Source organism: Diabrotica undecimpunctata, chromosome 5, assembly GCF_040954645.1.
Source record: "Diabrotica undecimpunctata isolate CICGRU chromosome 5, icDiaUnde3, whole genome shotgun sequence".
Classification (NCBI taxonomy): Eukaryota; Metazoa; Arthropoda; class Insecta; order Coleoptera; family Chrysomelidae; genus Diabrotica; species Diabrotica undecimpunctata.
Genome location: NC_092807.1, coordinates 58378127 through 58400146, shown reverse-complemented (window position 1 = coordinate 58400146; position 22020 = coordinate 58378127). Strand labels below are relative to the sequence as shown.

The following is a 22020-nucleotide window of genomic DNA, read 5'->3' as shown; positions in this document are numbered from 1 at the left end:
ACGAACAGAAAGCAGAACGATTTGCAGATCATTTAAAAAGCACGTTCAACCCCAACGACAATGATGGTGAAGAACTGAGATGTGAAGAACCATTTCAAACTGAAGAAAGAATAACGTTAACATCATTTAGAGAAATTTATCAACAGAGATAAAAGAGAATATAATTCCTAAAGCTCCAGAATTTGATCTCATAACAGGAGAAATATTAAAAAATCTATCAAGAAAAGCCATAGTTAAGCTGACACACCTAATAAATGCTACTTTTAGATTGAGATATGTTCCCAGACTCTGGAAAGTAGCCGAAGTCATTATGATCGCCAAATCAGGTAAACCTCCTAATGAAGTGACATCCTATCGACCAATATCACTCCTTCTGGTGATGCCAAAACTATTTGAAAAACTTCTATTGAATAGATTAAAACCAATAATAGAAAGAAAAAATCTTATACCAAATCATCAATTTGGTTTCAGAAATCAACATTCCACTATAGATCGAGTTCACAGAATTACGAATATAATAGAAAAAACATTAGAAGAAAAGAAAGTCTGCTCTACAATCTTCTTGGACGTAGCACAGGCGCATTTTCTGACGTTCTTGACTTTACGAGACATTTCGGGATTTTTAAATGACATCTCGAACATTCTAGACTTTTATTATTTCTTCTTTTTCGTCAAAGGACTTTTCTATATGAAATAAATCTTAGGGAGCTATCGTAACAATTTTTGTTTCAATGTTTTAACAACGGAATTATTTTTCATCAAACGATTTTTGGGAATTCTCATCATAACATTTCATGTAGGAAATGTTGTATTTATGACAAAAAATATTGTTACGGTTGTTATAAGTTATAACTTATAACAACCGTACGATAGTCTGACAGCCGGTTTCCGAAAGGCTGATCATTATCAAAATTAGGTAATCTACTGTTAACAGTCGATTAAATGCATTTTGAGTTGCAGAAACATCGATCAAACTTCAATCACATAACACACATTCTAATCTAACAAGCAAATAATCGATGATTAACAGCCTGTCAGAAGTATTTTGGTTTTCCGAAACGCTAATTATCGTTTTATCTATGTCAAACTTCTGTCATACTAGCTTGTCAGGTAATCTGAGATTTTTGGACGATTAATCTTATAATCTTTGGTTATGTACCGATGGTTGTAAGTAAATAAAATAAAATCTTTGGTTACGTTGTAAGATACATAAACCTAAGGTGTTTTATAAAAAGCTGTTGTTTAGAAAGAACCCAAAAATATTGTTACAAAGGTTCAGTTTAAGAATTAAAGATGATAAATGACAAATTGGTAAACATTAACGAACGACACAAAATTATTAGTTAGTTAGGTTATGTTTGTTTGTTGATTTTCAGAATGCAGATTACACATAAACAGGAATGATGGTAAAGTGAAACAGCAACATTACTTTCTTAATTTAGAGCAAGATAAAGAACAATTCGTACAGAAATAATAAACGATTACAATGGATTCTACTGTTTTCATGTAAAATCGTATGTCAAATAATCTATAATCGGTGATCACGTAATTTTACCATAATTTTCGTTTCGGAAACCTGTCGCTTGTTAACAATTGATCAAATTTGATACTTGATTGGAGATTTGAATAACGTTTCGGAAACCGGCCGCTAATCTCCTATGCCAGTAAAGATCTACTTAACATAATTATTGAGAGGTTAAAATCAATACTTTTATCAAAAATCCACAAAGAACAATGTGGAGCTTTCTGAAATTTTATTCTCAAGACAATCGAAAAATGAAAGTTTATATTTAGATAAAACTAATAAACTAACACTATATCTATATCTACATATCGTTAACGCTATCGCTATATATATACACACACACATACACACACACATATATATATATATATATATATATATATATATATATATATATATATATATATATATATATTGTGACGATTAGGGTTTATAGAAAATAATTTATAAGTTATATACTACATAATATTAGATATTTGGTTGTTTTAAATAAGTTATATACTAGAGAATTTAATAAAAATATATTTATGTGAGGGCATTTTTAATAAATTAGCATATAATAATTATAAAAAGTTGTATTTTAATATTGTAAATATATATAAGTGAGCCATGTGCTTAGGCAACCAAAAATACTCTCGGAGATTGACAGATATTTATACTCTGAAGTGACGTTTAAGAGTATTTACGAATATAAAGTGGGTTATAATAATATATTGTTTGAAATGTGTATTTTATTAAATTAGAATGTTAAGTTACTAATTTAATTATATATTCTGATCTGAAAAGCCTAAATGTCAACAAAATTATTAATAGAAAAGAATGGAATTCTCTGGATCTCCGGAGATGGCCATGTTTGCGAAATGGTTTGTTCCAGAAAATTCAGACATGTATTAAATAGAACTGAATAGAACATGATATCTTACGAGATGGTTCTAGAATGTCCAAAAGATATAAATACCCGTGATTTGGATTCAAGATGGCAGTTTTTGAGCAGTTTTTGAAGTTTTTAATCTGAAGTCAAGAAGTTTTTAAGTTTTTTAGTCAGAAGTCAAGCAGTTTATTATGAAAGTTAGTTAGAGTCAGTGAATCAAGTACAAATATTCCAATAGTTTAATATAGTGAGTTAAATGAAGATTAAAAATTATGCATATAATTTAATGCACATTTATAATTATACACAAATAATTATTGAAGATAAAAAAAGGTATATTGGAAGAAATTAAATTATATTATGGTTGGAGATTAGTATAAATCAACTTATAATAATTGGATATTGGTATATTGAAAAGAAGAATAAATATAAATGCTGTTTGCTGGTTTGGTTGGTGGTGTATACATGCTGGTGAAGAAAACTATATCTTAAATTGGTAGAAGCTGATAATTGGAAAAAGAAATTTCACAAAAACAAGGATAACCGAAGTACGAAGACTTTCAGTGGTGATTAGAATATATATAGTGGAAAACAGTTCATTTAGGCATTCAGTGAAAGAAAGGTACAAAATTTTGTTAATATAATTTAGTTAGTGTCATAACAATTTCAATTTTGAAGATAGTTTGTTTAAATTTTAGATTGTCTATAGAATTTAATTAGTTTTGTAAGAATATCAATTTAAAGATAGTTTATTTTAAATTTACATTGGCTAGGTTAGATATATATATGTGTGTTTCATAATAGTTACAATAAAGATAATTTAAAAAAGTACTTACAAACTAATTCTTTGAGAACCGCGATAAAAACCCTATATATTATATTATTAAAAATACTCATTGCTCATCATTCAAACAAAAAACACATCATAACAATTTGGCACCCAACGCGGTGGCTCTCTATTTAAAAGAATTAGTTTGGGAAGATAAGTGCTCTCATATAATTAAATTAATTATCAGTAGAAAGGAAAAATTATAGATTTTATTTTTAATTATATTTGAACAAGTAAAGTCTCAAAATGTCTCAAGGAAAGAAAGGTATAAGAAGCAAAAAGAATGAAGAAGATGTGGAAGTAGAAACACAACCTATACAAGAGGAGAGTTTAGTTCAAGTTCCACAAGATACTGCAGAAATGAATCCAGAAAGAGAGGAAAATGTCAATATGGCAGCTTTGATGTCATTATTGATGCAGATGAACAAGACAATGGAAGAGAATACGAAAAAAATAGAACACAAAATGGAACAGAATTCACAAGAAGTCAAAGAAGACATGAAAAAAATGGAACAGAAAATGGAAGAGAATTCAAAAGAAATCAAAGAAGACATAAAAAAATTGGAAGAGAATTCAAAAGAAGTCAAAGAAGACATGAAAAAAATGGAACAGAAATTGGAAGAGAATTATAGAAAATTAGAAAAGAAAATAGAAGATAATAATAATAAAATTGTAAAACAAATGGATAAAAAACTTGAAGCTGCAGAGAAAAAAGTAGCAAATGAAATAAAAAGTATACGGAATGACTACAAGAAAAGGATAGACAATGAGAGGACAGAAGTAAAGAGGATTATTCAAGATAATAAGATAGATATAGAACAGAAAATAGAGTTACAGAAATGTAACTTAGAAGTAAAAATTAACGAAGACAGGAGAAACACAGAAGAAAAATTAGACGATATCCAACAAAATATCCAAATAAATTGTAATCAAATAAGAAATGTGGAACAGAGAATAGATGATATTTCACAAATGAGAGACATAGGGAGACCTTACTTAAATTTAACAAATGAGACTGGGATTAAATTCTCTGGTAATATAAAAAATTTGCATCCTAGAGTATACATAAATAGTTTAAAACATAAATTAAGATTTGTGAATAATATTAATGATATTAAAGATTATATTAGAGTGACATTAAATGACAATGCAGCAACTTGGTTTGCTAGTATTGAGAATGATTTAGATAATTTTCAAACATTTGAAAATAAATTTTTAAATTATTATTGGGGTGAACTAGAGCAAGCAAAGTTTAGAGAAATTCTATATTTTGGAAAGTATAATCACAATTTAAAATCAAATATGGTAGATTATGCATTAAAACTGATAACAGTTGCAAAATATTTAGAACCACCACTTAGAGAGGATGAAACAGTCTTAAATGTATCTAGACATTTTGATGCTGATGTTGTGCAAACCGTAACTGTACAAAATATTCAAACAATAGATAGTTTCATTAATTTTATTCAAAGAATACAAAGAGGCAATATGACAAGTAATACTAACAACAGAAAAAACAATAATAACTTTCAATATAAAAAAAATGATAATCAACAATATAGACAATCATATAACAATAATACTAGGTATGGTAATAATTTACAAAATTTTAATAATAATAACAGTAATCAAATTAGACAAAATTGTAATAACAATACTAGTTATAATAGACAACATTTTAATAACAGTACTAATAATAATAGACAAGATTTTAACAATAGAAGAAATACAGAGCGACCTAACTATAACAGACAGGTAAATTGTGTTCGAAGGAATAGAAGCTGCGAAGACAGGGAACGAAGTACTACAAGGCAGGAGAATGTGAGTAGAAGTCATAGTAGGGAAAGACATAGGACATCAGATCCAAGTGGTCAGATACAATCTGACAATTCTAATAATCAAAATTTTGTGCAGTAAACTTTCTGAATTACAAGTTAGGCCATTGCTATTATGAAAAACCTTCTGAATTTATTTCTTTAGATGAAGATAAAATTATTGAATCTATTAATTTAATTTATATAAATGCTTTGGCCAAAAATAAAATGATTAAAATTATGATAGATACTGGTTCAGAAAGTACTTTAGTCTCGGAGAATTTTATTTTTGACACATTAAAACTATCAGATATAATAAAGATTCCAAAAATTAAAATTATTGGTGCAAATAATAAGAAGTTGGGTGAAATTGATAAACTAGCCAATTTTAAAATTAATATTCTTAATAAAGAAATTAATATGCAAGGATTTATTGTCAAGGATTTATGTGTTGATATATTAATGGGAAATGATGAATTGGAAAAGAAGAAAGTAAAGATAGATTTTGAAGAAAAAATGGTAACTTTGGAAGGGCAAATAATTAAATTTATGCAGAAAGATGAGGTAGAAGAAGGAATAAGAGTTGATAGGATATTATTAAAAGAAAATAATGATGTTTATGAAGAAGAAATGTATTTTGATGATAGGGAAATGTCCCAGAAGAATGTAAAGAATAATTATTGTAGTGAATATTTAAGGAATGGAAATTTTAAGCAGATGGATGCCTACGAGGCGGAGTGCGTAAAATTGGAAGCAAGGAATAATGAGTACATAATGAAGAATAATTTTATTTGTAAAGTAGAAGGTATAATGAAAGTTTTAAATTGCCCTGAAGAATATAAATCAATAGTCATTTCCATATTGCAGCAACACAGGGGACTTGTCAATAAAGAAAATAGAATTGCACAAAATTATATCCATAGTATAAAAGTTAAAGAAGAAAAAGATTTTAAAACAAAATCATACCCAATACCATATAAATACAGAGAAGAAGTAAACAAAACAATTAATAATATGTTAGAAGATGGGATCATTGAGAAGACAAACACACGTTTTATTAACCCCATAGTAGTAGTACGAAAAAGATCAGGTGAAATCAGGTTATGTTTGGATGCAAGGAATATTAATAAGATTACTGAAAAGCAATTTGAAGCACCAATGAGTATAGATGGAATATTAGGGAGAATTACAGGAATGTCATTTTTCACTAAAATTGATTTACAGCATAGCTTTTGGTTAATACCTCTAGAAAGAAAAAGTAGACAGTATACAGGATTTCAGATAGATGGAGTAGTATATCAATTCAAAGTAGTACCATTTGGACTTCAATCATCTTGCAGTGCTCTATGTAGATGTCTTCATGATATTTTGGATCAATATGAACATTTTGTAATTCACTACATTGATGATATATTAATTTTTTCTAAAACGGCTGAAGATCATGAGAAACACCTAAAAATTATAATAAATAGATTAGACAAAGTTGGACTAAAAATAAATCAAGAAAAATGTACATTTTTTCAAAAAGAAGTCATATATCTAGGTTATAAACTTAACACTAAGGGAATCGAAATGGATCCAGAACGGACACAAGTCATTCAGGAATATAAAACACCACACAATTTAAGAACTTTAAGAGGATTTATTGGAATAATTAATTATTATAAAAGGATGATACCAGATCTAAGTATAAAAGAAATTCCATTACTTGAACTACTGAGAAAAGGTGTAAAATGGAGATGGGATCAGAGAAGAGAACTAGCATTCCAAGAAATTAAAAACATTTTTCTGTCAAATTTGAAAATATACTATCCTGACTATACACAGCCATTCATACTAAGAACAGATGCATCAATAGAGAGATTATCAGGGGTATTATTACAAATACATGATGGGGTCGAATACCCAATACAATTCATTTCAAGAATCACAAAGCCACATGAAAAGGGTTACTCAGTTTCAGAATTAGAACTAGCAAGTATAATACACTGTGTCACAAAATTAAGATTTTATTTGTTGGGCAATGAATTTACAATAGAAACAGATCACCAAGCTTTAACGTCTATATTAAATAACAAATATGGAAACAGTAGAATACATCGGTGGAGTCTAATACTTAGTGAATACTGCTTTGAAATCAAATACATTTCTGGAAAATCCAATATAGTGGCAGATGCTTTATCAAGGTTAGAAAATACATCACAAAAAGGGCAGCGAACAATAAAAATTGGATTAAATCAATTAGTAGAAAATACTGGATTATATTCTAAAGAAGAAATTATAAGAGATCAGATCAATTTGAGTGAAAAACAAAAAGTCCTTAGGAAAGATGGAGTATATTATAAAATAATAAATGGCATAGAAGTATATGTAATAACTAGAACTTTAGCAAAGAAAATATTGAAAAATTTACATAACAATTATATGCATATTGGTTCAAGAAAGCTATGGATGCTATTTAGGAACAATTATTTTGCAAAGAATGACATAAGTATAGCAAAAGAAATTACTAACCAATGCCCAATATGTCAACTAAACAAAGAAAAGAATTTCAAAAACCAGAACACATATAAATCTAATGTTGTATATGAAAAACTAAATACAGTTTCCATGGATTTTATTTCAAATCTAGTTCTCAGTCCAACAGGAAAAAAGCATATACTGGTGATAGTTGATTTATATACAAAATTTATTAAACTATATCCCTGCTCCAGAACAAATGTTAAAACATTAAAATTATATATTAATCAATTTTTCGAAGAAATAGGACCATTTAGAAATTGCATAATAGATAATGCTACATATTTTAACAACCAAAAATTTCGGGCATTTTGTGAGAAAAAGGGAATCAACATTCATTTTACAAGTATCAGACATCCTCAGGCAAATCCTGCAGAAAGATATATTAAAGAAGTTATAAAATATTTAAGGATACTGTGCCAAAATCAACACGAAACTTGGCAGCAACATATACCACAAGTAGAGTATTTTTTAAATAATACACATAATTTGAATACAGAGGAAGTACCAGAATATTTAATGTTTGGCCATATAGGAAACAGAAAGTGGATTAGTGAATATAATCAGGATATGTTAGAACAAGTAATGCAGAAAGTGAATAACCGAATTAGGAGGAAAGCTGAAAAATATATCAGAAGACAAAATCGAAATATAAAAAAACCAATCACATTTCAAAAAGGAGACCTAGTGTTAATTCGTTCACTTAGAAAAAGTAATGTTAAAGAAAACCGTTGTAAGAAATTACAACCAATGTTTGAAGGTCCATATACAATTGAAAATCAGAATGGACTAAATAGTTATGTGTTAATAGATGCAGAGAACAGACTAAGAGGCATATTTCATATCAACGACATTTTTCAATATCATGAAGAGATTGAATAATGATTTCTATACCTTTAACACAAATATAATAACACTAATAACGTACTGATGTGTCCATTTTGTTCAATAGACTTGATTTGTTAAATGGTAGATGGTAGATTTCATTATTTTGAATCAATTTGACATCGTACTTGTTGAATTTTGTATATATATGGAAATTAATTTGTACCCTAAAAATCATAATTTGGGGTTAGACACAAAATTGATACTATAATTGCTATAAAAATGTCTTTCTAATATAATAAAGTGAAAAAACTTACCAATTTATAGGGATGAAAGTTATTTTGAATGGAAATAATTCCTAGATTTTGTCTATAAATAAACAGAACACCATATCGATTATATTTTTAATTAAGGTTATATTTTATTCTCTGATATCGCATCCATTGCTCCATTTGACATGACAGTTTGACCATAGAATAGCCGAACTGTGATCCGTTGTTCTCTGTTTTGACATAGACAGCGAACAGGGATGTATTTAACACATTTTAAATAAATAAAAAAAAAAATTTTGATTTATTAAATTTAATAAGGTATGAGAAAATTAATATTTAAAAAAATAATAAGTAAATTATTTATTTTAAATATTATTTTTGGGGTATTGTGACGATTAGGGTTTATAGAAAATAATTTATAAGTTATATACTACATAATATTAGATATTTGGTTGTTTTAAATAAGTTATATACTAGAGAATTTAATAAAAATATATTTATGTGAGGGCATTTTTAATAAATTAGCATATAATAATTATAAAAAGTTGTATTTTAATATTGTAAATATATATAAGTGAGCCATGTGCTTAGGCAACCAAAAATACTCTCGGAGATTGACAGATATTTATACTCTGAAGTGACGTTTAAGAGTATTTACGAATATAAAGTGGGTTATAATAATATATTGTTTGAAATGTGTATTTTATTAAATTAGAATGTTAAGTTACTAATTTAATTATATATTCTGATCTGAAAAGCCTAAATGTCAACAAAATTATTAATAGAAAAGAATGGAATTCTCTGGATCTCCGGAGATGGCCATGTTTGCGAAATGGTTTGTTCCAGAAAATTCAGACATGTATTAAATAGAACTGAATAGAACATGATATCTTACGAGATGGTTCTAGAATGTCCAAAAGATATAAATACCCGTGATTTGGATTCAAGATGGCAGTTTTTGAGCAGTTTTTGAAGTTTTTAATCTGAAGTCAAGAAGTTTTTAAGTTTTTTAGTCAGAAGTCAAGCAGTTTATTATGAAAGTTAGTTAGAGTCAGTGAATCAAGTACAAATATTCCAATAGTTTAATATAGTGAGTTAAATGAAGATTAAAAATTATGCATATAATTTAATGCACATTTATAATTATACACAAATAATTATTGAAGATAAAAAAAGGTATATTGGAAGAAATTAAATTATATTATGGTTGGAGATTAGTATAAATCAACTTATAATAATTGGATATTGGTATATTGAAAAGAAGAATAAATATAAATGCTGTTTGCTGGTTTGGTTGGTGGTGTATACATGCTGGTGAAGAAAACTATATCTTAAATTGGTAGAAGCTGATAATTGGAAAAAGAAATTTCACAAAAACAAGGATAACCGAAGTACGAAGACTTTCAGTGGTGATTAGAATATATATAGTGGAAAACAGTTCATTTAGGCATTCAGTGAAAGAAAGGTACAAAATTTTGTTAATATAATTTAGTTAGTGTCATAACAATTTCAATTTTGAAGATAGTTTGTTTAAATTTTAGATTGTCTATAGAATTTAATTAGTTTTGTAAGAATATCAATTTAAAGATAGTTTATTTTAAATTTACATTGGCTAGGTTAGATATATATATGTGTGTTTCATAATAGTTACAATAAAGATAATTTAAAAAAGTACTTACAAACTAATTCTTTGAGAACCGCGATAAAAACCCTATATATTATATTATTAAAAATACTCATTGCTCATCATTCAAACAAAAAACACATCATAACAATATATATATATATATATATATATATATATATATATATATATATATATATATATATATATATATTATAGTATTGCGTGCGTTTCTTGAACCGTACTATATTTAATATAAAATTAGTTTTTCTTGGGTTTAGGTTCAATAAATTATATTACATGAGGAACTAGATTTGATTTTCCATAGAAATCAACGTTTCGGCAGGAAACCCTTGCCTTTGTCAAGATTCTAAAATGTACAAGATTAAGAACAAACAGTTATTGTAAAATATGTATGTACATATATAACTTCCAAAACGTAAAACGGGACACTGACATTAATGAAGTCACAAATAAAAGTTGATATCTGATATCTAATGGTTTACTGTCATTAGTGTATAATTATTTTTATATGGGCGTATCATTGATGTTTTCGAAAAAGGTAAAGTGGAATCTTAAAGTCATACCATATGACGTTAAGAGCTTTTTATGGTGTTATATTTATTATTATTTAAATCAGATTGAAATATATTTTATTCATTGAAATATATTTCAGGAAGATCGCCACTTCGATGATCAGATCCAATAAAGAGCACCACCAGTTACTTTTCCTCTCTGACGCAACACACCACGCGCAGGAGAGAGCACGGCAACCATACATCAAATACTGTAACGCTACCACATCCTTACAAACGATAAAGGAGAGAGGAGGACGATGTATTGAAGATACAAGAATAATCTACAGAAAGTGTCGTCCATTGGAGTTGTGGGAAAACAACAAAAAGGAATATATTTTTACCACCGATGTGTTTCCAAAATTCAAGACATTTGATAAACGAAAGTATGTTTATAAAGACTTTGGCTTGTTGTGATCATCATCATGATTCAGCCTTCTGCGTCCAAAGTTGAACATAGGCCTCCACTATTTTGTCTGTCCATTGTGTAGGTGGTCTTTCTCTGCTTCTTCTCTTTGCTCGTGGTCTCCACACTGTAATTTTTTTGAGTTCACCGCCCGTCATTAATTCTGGCCACATGGCCCGCCCAATTCCACTTCAGCCATGCTATACGTTCTATGACATTTGCGACGACCGTCCATTTTATTTCTTCATTTTTGATCATGTACTAATCATGAAAAGATATATTATTCAAGGAAAGATAGAAGGTCGAAGATCACGAGACAGATCACCAACAAGATGGATCGACAAATTACAGGAACATGCAAAAGACCTATGCATGGGTTAAGAGAGATCGTTGGTGACAGACAATACACGATATCACGATAACCACTACACCTCCAGAGGGTCAGGACTGAAAAGAGAGCCCTGTCTCTGAAAGTCAGTCAAAGAAGCGAGCGTTCCATTCTTCTTTGGAATACTTTGAGTTTGGTTGCTGTGGCCTAGGTTATGGAAAGTGTTTCGGCGCCGTAGGTCATAACTGGAAGCTTACATTGGTCAAACGTCTTATTTTCAAATAAATTTTCATGTTGCTATTGAATATGTCGATAGAACTCCATATGTGGCCGATGCTAAAGTGATTCTTCTTTGCAGATCAACAGTTTGGTTGTCCTTGACAATTTGGATTTTCGCTTGGTACCAGACTTTTTATGTATTGTATCTTTCTAAAATTTATGTTTAATCCGTTTTTCTTACAGGCGACATCTAACTCAGTAAGCATAGTTCCCATCTCTTTTAAGTCATCTGTTATCAGAACAATGTCGTCCGCAACTTGTAGATGGGAGAGCATTTCGTCGTGTGATTTTATTTAACAAATTTTTGTAAGTTTGTATGGTCAATATTATGCTTAACTTACTTACTAAAAGGTCTGTTATATTTTTTTGCAATGCCAGAGACTAAATTTTTTTATCTAAATTTACATTGCTTTGGCTGCCAAGGTCAGTAGCGCGATCTCACTATGGAACATAATGTTGTAAATACAGTGTTACTTATTTTACACATAACATTGTTACAAATATTTACACTATAAATTTTTTGGAATATGTGAATGCACCTTAGTTATTTAAACAGATTTATCTAGTTCGCGGGTTCATTTAATACTTTTTGAATATTGATGTTTTTTAGGATATGCTTGACGGTTAAGGTGCTGTTGCAATGGCTACTTGCAGGTGGATCAGCAGATGCTATAAGAGAGCCGTGTGTCAGCCCAGTATGTCTGATTATCACTCTTCTTAGGATGACTTTAAGTAACTTCAAGTATATTTCAGTGAACTTGACATTGACCATGAGTTCTTTTCCTGGACATTTTTAATCTTAATGTGCAGCTGGAAACTTGATACAGGTAAATCAGAAGTGGAAGCTTTCTTAGAAGCTAAATATGGAGCCTTGGTTTCTGTGAAGGTACCTTTATAGTATATGCATTCAGGTATATATGCCCACAATAGATGTCCCAGATGAAGACATTAACGACATTTACAACAATATAGAAATCATCTTAAAGAAAATACCACAAAAGGAGGCAGTACATATTATTGGAGTGGAGACTAACGTCACTTCACTTTCCTGCTGGAAGAACTGCAACAGGCGTTTTTATGAATGCCGACAACTTTTCTGCCTCTGTAAAGTCTTTAAATCTTCCTGCAAATTTACGTCTATTTCTGATTCAGAATTATTCTTGTGTTTAAGAGTTATTAGAAAGAGAATTAGTTCTTGACTTGCAATGTCTTTTTCAAAAGACAAAAAACTCTTAGTTCAATGTTTGATGTATCTTTTATGAACTTATAGTAAGTATAAGTTCATAGTATAGTTCAAGTCAGTATGTTGTTAAAAAATGTCGCTAATTTTTTATTGTATTTTAGTATCTTCTAGTATATTAAAAATAGGTTTCAAATATTATAGATAAAATAGTGATCAATCAAAAGGTTCCTATTATCGTCAGATGGTAAAAATAACGATAAACTAAGTCCACGCCGAAACCGAAAAAATTACCATTGCAACTTCTTTACAACAGTATATAAAAAATATATTGAATTTATATTATCACTTTCTCCTCTATATCTTACTATTGTTACGATAAATATGACTAATATTTGACCTGTAAACATGTTATTATTCTAAACAAGAATTTTTTCGTAGGTTCTGTGAGCCACTATAAAACCGGTCATCTTTCCATGCCATTCTAGTATATTCTCCGACCCCCTAGAAACCTGTCTGGCGCCCCCTTCTGTTCGAGAAAGGTCAACACAGGTCGCCGAGGGAATTCCAGAATAACGGATATCTTATATAAATAGATCACCTTTTCATTTTAAAGTCAGTCTGAAAATATAATAGGGTCGAGTTTCGAATTGTAACGCGTAAATAAATATTGTAAATAAATAATATAAATTAAAGTAGATGTGATAAGTATAAGAATATTGTATATATATAAATTAAATAAATACTTTAATAAACTAAGTGTTAGAACATTTTTTATAAAAAATAAAGTTAATAAATTAGACTAATAAACTCAGTTCACTATTTAAATAATAACATTTTTTCAATACGTTTTCTTTACTTAAGAACCCCTGTTTAATTTGTGGTTAATAGAAGTTTTATATACCTACCTAATGCAGAAATTACATTTCCTAAAGCAACGATACTTCTATTTATATTGGAACCTTCTTTGAACCTGGAAAGATTAAAACACCGACTGGCTGCCCTTTCGCTGCCTGCCAAATCGATTAAATTCAATTTAACCCCATCACAATTAACAACAAAAACGGAATGACTTCTACTCGATTGGGGATTGGAATGGGTGGCTGCTATTTTACGGCGTTTGTTACCTTCTTGCAGCCAATATAAGAGATCGGAGGTAGTGTTTACAGGATGTTCTGAAAGACCTAAAATACAATAATTATTCATGTCAAATATTTCAAAAAATAAAATAAAGTCAACCTAAAAGTTTCGTACTTCATTTTTTGTTTTCTATAATTTTGTACTATTATGCTAGCTTTAAAAACCCATTTTCGGCCAATGGTGCGTATACGCACCATTAACTTTTTGTTTTTTTTTTAATAGGGCATTTCAAAAGAAAACCTAATTCCGGTAGTTCCATGTTAAATGTGCGATCTTTAAAGATTTGATTCGATAAGTTATTTCTTATCTGTCAATTTTTTAATAAAGTCCATTTTAATAATGCCTGCCCATAACTTTAAAAATAAATTATGGGATATATTTGTTTGGACGGTTTGGGCGCTTTTTATTTATTACTGTTTTAAAAAGATATACAAATCTATGTAGAAGTCATTTTTGGTGATAAGATGTTTATTTTTCTACGAATCAGATGGTAATTCAATAGTGGTGCGTTAGCGTACCGTTGACGAAATCTATGAATAAGTATGCAAAAACTCCTTAGATCTTGTCTATCACTGAATTTAGCTATGCCAAAAAGACATATTTTGACCCCTAGGAAGCTAGAAAGTGCGTTAGAAGAAATTGTTAATGATTTAGAAATAGAACGAGGTATGTTGATATATATTTTTTAATTTTTGTGTATAAATAACATCATAAATTTTGATAGCATTTGTGGATGCTGTCTCTATTCCACCTAATGTAGACGAGTTGACTGATGAAGAGGATATTGACGACAATGTACTTATGAATGACGAGTCAATTGATAAAAAAATAGCTGGTACCTTGGAAATTGAGGTTGATAACGATAATGACATTTGCGATGAGCCGGAAGAACCTGTTAGGAAAAAATGACCATTTTCAAATGGTGGCAAAGAGGGTGATCAGGCACGAGAATGCAGTAATCAGGAGGCTTTTTTCCTCACTTGTAAAGAATCCGGGCACAAAGCCGACAGCTTACGATGCCCGGAGTATAGAAAACTCATCCTGGAAAAACGGAAGCTCAAGAGAGACCCTATCAGAACGGAGGAGAAAAGAGTGGGTGAAAGCACTTAGGACCAAGAATCAGACAGCGTCGGGTAAGTAAATTAAAGAGATAAGAACCATTTATTACGAAGTTTTTACAAATAAATGCGGGAAGGACGAGGGCTGCTCAAGACGTTGCAGAGGCACTCGCACGAAGGGAAGGTTATGACATGATCCCATTTCAGGAGCCCAATGTAAAGTTGGTCTCTCGACAGGGGATTATTAAAGATAGGAAATCTGTTAAGAATGGTTATGTTAAGGTATATGTTGGAAACCTGGTAGTGTATAATTGCTATGTTTCACCAAACATCCCGCTTCCAGTATATGAAGAGGACATTGACCGATTATGCAAGAGGCTAGGATGGAGACTGTACCGGTCATCATAGCTGGTGACCTGAATGCGAAGGGTCGTCCATGGGTAATAGTGAATCCTTTCCGGACATCACACTGGTTTCAACGACATTTATAAACAGGGTCGTAAGCTGGACTATTTTGGAAGAAGAATCGCTCAGTTTACACAAGTATGTGAGTTTTGAAATGGCAAGCAAAACTCAGAAACGTAAAAATGGGGATATCAATCTAAAGAGATGTTTAAATTCCGGTTTTTTAGATGTTTTTGGCTTGGTGGGTCCGGAATATGAGGATGTGCGTGAGATAATTGAGTGATGCACAGGAGTTGGCTTGTGTAAGATCAAATTAGAGGTATGAAAGAAAACAACCGTACTGGTGGAATATGCAGCTTGAAAATCTGAGGAAAAATTGCATGAGAGTAAGAAGGGAGTGTAAGAGGTTAAGAAGAGTACAAGGAGGAGATTTGGAAGAGAGAATAAATGAATTAAAGCGAATGCAAAATAAATACAGGAATGAGATAAGAAGATCTAAGAAAAAAGGTGGAGTAACTTGCTTCAGGATCTCGAAAGGGATATCTGGGAGTAGGGCTTTAAGATTATCTGTACCGAATTAAAGGGGAAAAAGACACCCTACCCCCGGTCTGATGAGGAGAAACTCCGTTTAATACGGGAACTCTTTCCTCAGGTGGAGAATAGGCGTGAAAGGGTTATTGGTTTCGTAGATGCGGAACCTTTTACTGAGTTGGAACTCGGCGAGGCTGTTGAACGGATGAAGATCCGAAAGGCACCTAGCATAGATGGAGTCATGCCGGAGACAGTAAGACTCGCCGCACTATGATACCCGCAGGTTTTCCTGAGATTGCTAAACAAACTGCTTGAACAAGAGCAGTTTTAAGCAATGCTGAAAGAAGCTAAGGTTGTCCTTATCCTGAAAGGCAGAGGTGAAGAGGAAGAGGTGCAAATGCGGTCAATTTGCCTTCTTAGTTCGTTAGCTAAATTGTACGAGCAGCTTGTAAAAAGACGCCTTGAGCGAGAGCTAGAAGAAAAACATTAACTGACCGACCGCCAATATGGTTTTACGGCCAAAAGGTCCACCATAGATGCGGTCACAGAAGTAACCTTTTTAGTTACGTAGGATACAAAAAGATGGGTGGTTCTCATCTTGCTTGACGTCAATGCTTTAAATACGGCATCATGGGAAAAATCATATTCAGGCTGAGAGAATTGGACGTTAGTTAGTACCTGGTCAACGTAATTGACAGATACTTTACTGACAGGTCCATAAGCGAAAAAGATACCAGCATCAGTTTGTCGTAGGGTGTTCCGCAGGGTTCAGTACTAGGTCCCATCCTGTGGAATGTCCTGTAAGACGGGGTGTTGAGGCTACATATGCCAAGGAGATGCACTTTTGTAGCTTATGCCGATGATCTTGCACTGGTTGCGAAGGCGAGTCAGAAAACGGACATGGCTAATGCGGATAACACAGCCCTGCATTGCATTAGTAGGTCAATCAGAGAGAACGATCTACAGCTAGCGCTACAGAAAACTGAGGTGTTGGTTCTCAAAGGGAGGCGGGAAAAATCGGCTTTATAGTGGAAGGTGTGGAGGTTTCACCGGTTAAATCGATTAAGTATCTGGGAGTCTGGTTGTCGGAAAGACTAAGGTTCGGAGTACACATACAAAAGACGTTAGAGAAGGCAAACCGAAATCTGGAGGCGTTGATACGGCCGATGCCAAACATTGGAGGCCCAGGTAGCATCAAAAGAAAGGTGCTAAAATGGAGTTTTCCAGTCGGTGGTAACCTACACTGCACCCGTGTGGTGTAGCGTACTGAACATTGCGAAATACGCTAAGCTGATGGAGCCAAAGGCAAATGCTCCTTAGGGTATCTAGCGCATTTAGGACGGTTTCAAATGAGGCTCTATATATCATTGAGGTTATACCGATCGTTTTGTTGTGCAAAGAGCGAGCAAGGGTGTATGCGAGGAAAATGGATGTAAATATAGATGCGAATGAGAGAGAAAGAACGATAGTAGAGTGGCAGAGAGAATGGGTGAAGCTTATTCCCGATCTGAGGCCGTGGTGGGAATGTAAGTTCAGGAAACTAGACTACTTCTTGACGTAGTTTCTGGCCGGACAATTTAGTTTTGGCACCTTCACAAATAGAATCGGTAGACTGTACTGTTTGTGGGGTATCGGACACTCCTGCCCACATTTTTAACTACCATAGATGGGCAAATGAGAGGGGAGATTTCGAGATGCGAATGGGTTTTGGGCTGGATGAAAGAAACATGGTAAACATAATGTTGAGAGGAGAGAAAGAATGGAGAGAAGTACACTGTCTGATTTCTGGGGAGATGAAAAAAAAAGGAGCAGGCGAACAGAGGAGGAAATTGAGATGGTGATCTGAAATTTATGGTGAATATTATTTATTAGTTTATGGCCTAACGTCTGAACTATTTCCTGATTTACGGTAATAGGTATGGTTATTTATAAGTTTTTAGTTTTTTATTTTAGTTGTTCATTAAGTGGCAAGACCACCTCTCTAGAACGGTGGTTAAGGTTTTAGCCGGAACACGGTTAATCCGGCACTACCCTGGAGTCTTCTGGCCTAGTATTCTACTAGGCCAAAAGATGCCAGGGTATCTTGCTCCGTGACGTAGATGTCCAAAAATGATTTCCCCCACCATTGCCTGTCAGAATTCAATGGATGCCTTCTTAGGTTCTTACGGGAATTTGGCAATACGGCAATTAAAAAAAAGGTAATACTTATTAAAACTGTTAACTAAAATCATAAATTGCTTGGCTGGATATTGAAATAAGAAGTGTAAAAGTGTATAAAGTGTAAAAAATAGTTTGAGGTAAAATAGAAGAAAACACAATTTTACAATCGAACAACAGTGAGTGAGCTGAGTAAAACACATCTTATAACTGAAATGCAAATTTCTACCTAACATTCAATTTTCCATTGCAAGTAACCATTAGTGCCCATCGAGAAACACGCCTGTGTATAGTGTAGACTCTTCTTCACAATAAAATTAAAGTAATAATAACTAGTTTTAAACTGGAGTCAAATGTTTTTGGTGTAGCATACATAATTAGCTGACACTTGGGACAGTAAATATAGAAGTTCTACTTCAAAGGTATTATTAATGAGTATAAGTTTGTTAAACCTACCCAAGTTACAATAACATGAAATCCATGATTTAGAATTATTTTTTGGATGTTAGATAGTATCACTTTTTATTATTTTAGAACTATTTTTTATTCATTAAACCTCGTATCATAAAGGTTGTGTGTTTTCGTGCCTGCTAATTATTATTTGATAATTAAGTCGAAAATAGATAGATAAGTGACAAAAACTGGTAAGATAAATCCAAATCACTTTTAAGTTGTTTATAGTCCGGGCGCTTGGTTAGAAATAATGAAGGGCACCTAGGGACTGCTATGATTATTGGTTCTCGCTAAAATAATCCAACAAAATGCGGGTCCGCAAACACTTAACGAGGTACTGTTAATACAACAAAATAGTACCCTCTTTCAGGAAAATTATGCAAGGTCCCAGAATGAACAGATGCTGTACACGGCATGGAAACAGACGGAAATTTTTTAAACGGATTTACGCTACGGATAGAGTAAATCAGCTCCAACTCCAGTTAGATAACTTACAAAAATTAAATGAAAGCTTGCAATTAAAATTTGCAGATATAGAGAAAAGCTTGTCCAAAGAGAAAGAACCTAAGAATGACGAATTTCATACTGACGAGGAGGAATTAGCTGAGGAGACAGAGTGGATACGTGTCAAAAATTTTAAAAAACGTAAAATGGATACATCATTGACCCCACCACAAAAAGAGTCATATGTCCAACAAGGAGAAGAAAAAACAAATCCCACCTCCAATAATTGTGGAGAGTATTGCCGAATTTAGCCAATTACATGAATTAGTCAGACTACATACTGCTAAATTCCAGATAAAAGTATTTGGAGACAAGAGCGCTAAAATTAATGTCGATAGTAAAGAAGACTTCAGAAAATTAACGAAAAAGTTGAGAGAAGTAAATTATCCATTATTCATACATACGTATGAAAATAAGCAAAGCCGACCCGTTAAAGTTATGGTCAATAAGTTACATCATTCAGCCAGTAAAGATTCGATCATGAACGATTTAAGTAATAAAGGATTCAAGATAATAGATGTGATACCGAAGTTAAAATACAAAACAAAGCAACCACTAAATATGTTTATGTTAGTATTCAGAAATGACGAAAATATCAATAGAATCTATGAGATCTCAGATATCATGAGCGTAAATGTACAAATACTTCCGCTAAGAAAATCAAAATTGGTACCTCAATGTAAGAGATGTCAGGCATACGGACACACACAAGGCTTTTTACTGTGCGAAAAAACCAAGATATGTCCGCTGCACAGGAAAACACCTAACAGCCAAATGTGAGAAACCCAAGGACGCAAAACTTAAATGTGTCCACTGTGGAGAAGGGCATCCGGCTAACTATAGAGGATGTGGCAAAGAAAATACAAAAAATAAAAGATAAATATAACAAGAAACATACCTTACCCAGACAACCACAAAGAATACATCCAAAACCTGTAGAAAATCCAAAACAAGAAGAAAATAAAATAAGAACTTATTGGATGATAGCAGCTGGTAAAAGTAACGAAGAAAACTATAGTAGTTAAAAAGATCTGAAAATAGAACAAACACTACAGAAAATATTAGAGAGATTAACTAACCTGGACGAGCCTATAACAGAATAGAATATAGCACCAAAGGAGCTATACCTAAAAGACTTGGTAATGGAGGGTACTTGTACGAATAGTAGAATGGAATGCAAATGGCATCTTGAAACATCAGCAAGAACTACAAGCGATACTAGATATCGGGCACTAATTTCGGGCCACATCAGTAAAAATTAAATGTAAAAACTATGAGGTAATCGTCACAGTGGTTTACAGTCCGCCAAGATATGCCATCAAGAAAAATCAATATGTAGATTTCTTGACCAGTTAAGGACATAGATTTATCCTTGGATGAGACTTCAATGCAAAACATACGCATTGGGGGTTACGATTGACTACCACCAAAGGGAAATAATTTTTATAAGCAATGAAATATATAAAATGCGACGCAATATCAACGGGAAAGCCAACATACTGGCCTACTGACACAAATAAAATCCCAGACCTTATCGACTTCTTTGTAGTCAGAAATATTTCAACAAATTACATAGAGATAGAAGAGGCATTGGATATGAACTCGGACCATTCTCCAATTATTCTCACACTCAGTGACACTGTTATCAAAAAAGAAAGCCTCCCTAGACTTGTTAACAAAAATACTGACTGGAAAAGTTTCCAGATAGACCTTGAAGAGAAGATTAACCTCTCAGTTCCATTAAGAACCGTTGATCAACTAGAGGCAGAAGTAGAATTACTCAACAAAAATGTATAACAAGCTGCTTGGAACAACAGCACGAACAGTGTCGAAAGAATAAAAGAAAATAACTACCCAAAAGAAATCAGAGAAATGATAACCGAAAAAAGAAAACTGAGACGCAAGTGGCATCATCTACCTAAGTGAACTATCAAATGATAGCGCTACTGATTACTCATTGTGGAAGGCTACCAAACGATTAAAAAGGCCAATTTTACAGAAAACACCAATTAGAAATACTAATGGTAGCTGGGTAAGAAGCAATATACAAATGGCCAACAGGTTTGCTGACCACCCAGATAATACTTTTCAACCTAATGAAGAACAAGAAATAATTAACTGGGAGCTCCCTAATCAAGATGAAATGGAGATTAGCCCTGTAACTCCAAAAGAAGTATATGTGGAAATAAAAGAAAATATAAATCCAAAGAAAGCTCCTGGGTTTGATCTAATTACTGGGGAAGTGTTAAAGCAACTTCCAAGGAAAGCTATAATAAAATTAACACATCTTATAAACGCTTCATTTAGGCTGAGGTACGTACCAAAGTTATGGAAGGTGGCAGAAATTATAATGACACTAAAACCAGGAAAACCTCCACAAGAAGCTTTTTCATATAGGCCTATTTCACTGTTACCTGCCATTTCTAAATTATACGAAAAATTACACTTGAAGAGACTAAAAGCGATTATAGAGGAAAAAAATCTATTTCCTAATCATCAGTTTGGATTTAGAGCCATCCACTCAACGATAGATCAGGTGCATAGAATAACAGATATAGTAGAAAAAGCTCTAGGAGAAGGAAAAGTCTGTTCCGCAATTTTCGTCGATGTAGTGCAGGCTTTTGACAAAGTGTGGCATGACGGATTATATCATAAAATGAGATGCTACTTACCAAAACAATATTCTGAACTACTAGAATCATATATATATATATATATATATAT

General features: G+C 32.1%; 1 protein-coding gene across 1 annotated transcript in view; it reads right to left on the bottom strand.

The window, feature by feature from the left end:
* LOC140441335 (uncharacterized) overlaps positions 1-22020 on the bottom strand; it is a 180664-nt gene that overhangs the window by 47316 nt on the left and 111328 nt on the right. Inside the window, exon 6 of the mRNA XM_072531987.1 lies at positions 13957-14232. Coding sequence (XP_072388088.1) covers positions 13957-14232 — 276 coding nt within the window. The remainder of the gene's footprint in view (positions 1-13956; positions 14233-22020) is intronic.